The following is a 2,500-nucleotide window of genomic DNA, read 5'->3' on the forward strand; positions in this document are numbered from 1 at the left end:
AAAACAGACTTTAGGAAGCTAAGAAGGTACAGGGGAAATTTCTCATTAATTACAAAAATTATGCTAATCAAAATAAATACTAATAAAAATACATTACAACAAATTAAATCACCAACCTATGAGGAGATGTACAGGTTACTTTAATACTGCTTACCTTACCAAAAGCATGCAAAAATAAAGTGAAGTAAACTCTCAAACACAAACTTTCAATCTTTCACAAAATGCAACTTTCTCACCTTAGGGCCTTTACAAGAGTTTGCTGCTGTGCCATAAGGAAGTTGACTTGTGATCGGAGAACTGCAATCTCACTGTCCTTCTCACGGAGCTGTTCTTGCAAATATGAAACATTTTCTTCCAGACTCTGACACATTGCCTGCAAGTTCAACAACTTTTCAACAATTGATTCATGTAACATACTGCAATAAAATGCTCCCATTATCTTTTTCCCTTTTTTTTTTAATGTTAATCACCAACTGTCAAGCATATCTCACTACAATTCCATTTCACAACATAAACCTAGAAAACTTACCCGACTTTCCTCTAAAGTGTCATGAGCACCCGGTGGATCATCAAGGCAAAAGAAATCACGAACACACTTCTTTTCACGGATTCTGGCATGCCCTGTGTATGCAAGAAATAACAATGATAAAGTGAGAGGAATGATTTTAATAACAATAAGTAACATCAATAGGAAAATTAGTTAAAATAAGAAGCAAAGATAAAAAAAAAAAATTTATACAGATACATCATATCAGTACAGAAAGAGCCTTACCGATGATATTATCAATAAAAGCTTGCAAGCCTAACTGTCGATCTTCCAAGAATATTGGGTCAAAGTTATCACCAAACCATTTCTTAGGAGGGAGCGAAAATCGCAGGCCTGGGAACTCCAACTTCAGCTAAAAGTAGAAAAGTATGTGAGTGTTTGTAGAAGAACAAGAAACAGGAACTCACAACAACCACGGGATATGAATTGGTAATAAAAAATAATTAATCAATTAATTACAAACACTGCAATTTCATGACTACAAAACTGATAAAAAGGACAATAAACTACAATGCACACCAACACAATAAACAGGAACCACTAGTTTAAAATACAACATATTCATTAAGGAAATCATACCTTCTTGTTCAGACGCACAAAGTCTGTATACCGCCGGAAAACAAACCACTGGTCACCCGTAGGCTGATGAAGGACTTGTATCTTAAACACCTATGAACAAAATGCAAGTTTAGTTTTATTAACTTTTATATTCTAATTTCTTGGTAAACCATTCCTAAAGTATTTATCAAATTTACAGTGCAGTAACCTCAGAAGATAACAAAAAAAAAAGTTTAATCAAAGTCAACTTAATAAAAATTGGTAAATCTTCACTTACTATAAAAAACATTTTAAAAAATTACTTAGAACTTTACCGTAAATCTAGACCGTTCTTCAAGGACCTCGTAACCAACAATTGGCATACGATACAAGCAGGTGTTTCTGTTATCCTCATTTTCTGAGAAACCAAGTGCATCTAGAGGGCCTGCTACGGGAGAAGAATCCATGACCTGACCTATAGATAATGGATCTAATCAGTGATATCAAAGTATGATATTGCTTGTATAACTAGAAACTACTTTGAAATACATTCATCTATGCATTACTTATCTATTTCCAAGCCTAAAAGTTTTTGATATCATTCAACACCTAAAATATCATTTGAACAAAGTATCACTTCTATACAAACCAGGGTCTGTGTTCTGATCCGAACTTGGTGTAGAATCTGATGAGGTTAAGTTGCTATTAGAGCTGTACCAGCCTCTGTTATGTCTGAAATAAAGGTGAAATGAACTTCAAACATACATAAATATGTAAAACATTACACCAAAATCCTTGATGTTGTTTCACTAAAGACAGGAAAACACTATCTACTTGTATTTATCTCCTTATATAACTATTTAGTGACACAAAATCAGACACTATCTCTCTCTACTTGCTAAACCAAATAAAACAAAATAAAAGAATTTCACAAGGTTCTTCCAATACCTTACTTACTGAACTTGATATCTATAAGAATAAAAAGTTTATCTTCCTCTTCCTATTATCTTTACATGTAATCATCTGACTACAATCCTATAACATACTGCATAACCTATTCACAAAAAGTTCTTGCAAATTCTTCTTTTCTATTTTCATTACTTACTGTCCACCTTGAACTGGAGAAAGCAAATTGGTGCTCCTATTGCCATTCATCATCCCAGTATCTGCAATTGAAACCTGGTTGTCTAATGGATGTTGCACTGCCACCTCCTCATGCCCATTGCTGATTCTGCTGCCTAGATTGCCTGATGAAAGCAATTCTTTTGATGCATATCTTGAGGGAGGCTGTGAATTCTTGGGTGTGGTAAAGCGAGAACTGCATCGTGAAGCTGCAGGAGATCCATCTCTAGAAGCTGCCATTCCCCGTGAAATTGCTACACGCTGTGCCATGTCGAGGGAGACTGGGTTTCTTGC

At 34.8% G+C, this 2,500-nt stretch overlaps 1 protein-coding gene across 4 annotated transcripts in view; it reads right to left on the bottom strand.

Moving 5' to 3' along the window:
- The window catches only part of Snx16 (sorting nexin 16), a 34,515-nt gene that overhangs the window by 17,060 nt on the left and 14,955 nt on the right, over window positions 1–2,500 (bottom strand). For all 4 annotated transcript variants that reach the window (XM_070132021.1, XM_070132019.1, XM_070132022.1 and 1 more), the window contains exons 3-9: window positions 2,190–2,499; window positions 1,734–1,816; window positions 1,420–1,559; window positions 1,127–1,216; window positions 773–899; window positions 530–621; window positions 237–373 (exon numbers count right to left, since the gene is read on the bottom strand). In XM_070132021.1, coding sequence (XP_069988122.1) covers window positions 237–373; window positions 530–621; window positions 773–899; window positions 1,127–1,216; window positions 1,420–1,559; window positions 1,734–1,816; window positions 2,190–2,476 — 956 coding nt within the window. In that variant the 5' untranslated portion in view covers window positions 2,477–2,499. The remainder of the gene's footprint in view (window positions 1–236; window positions 374–529; window positions 622–772; window positions 900–1,126; window positions 1,217–1,419; window positions 1,560–1,733; window positions 1,817–2,189; window position 2,500) is intronic.

Source organism: Penaeus vannamei, chromosome 17, assembly GCF_042767895.1.
Source record: "Penaeus vannamei isolate JL-2024 chromosome 17, ASM4276789v1, whole genome shotgun sequence".
Classification (NCBI taxonomy): domain Eukaryota; kingdom Metazoa; phylum Arthropoda; class Malacostraca; order Decapoda; family Penaeidae; genus Penaeus; species Penaeus vannamei.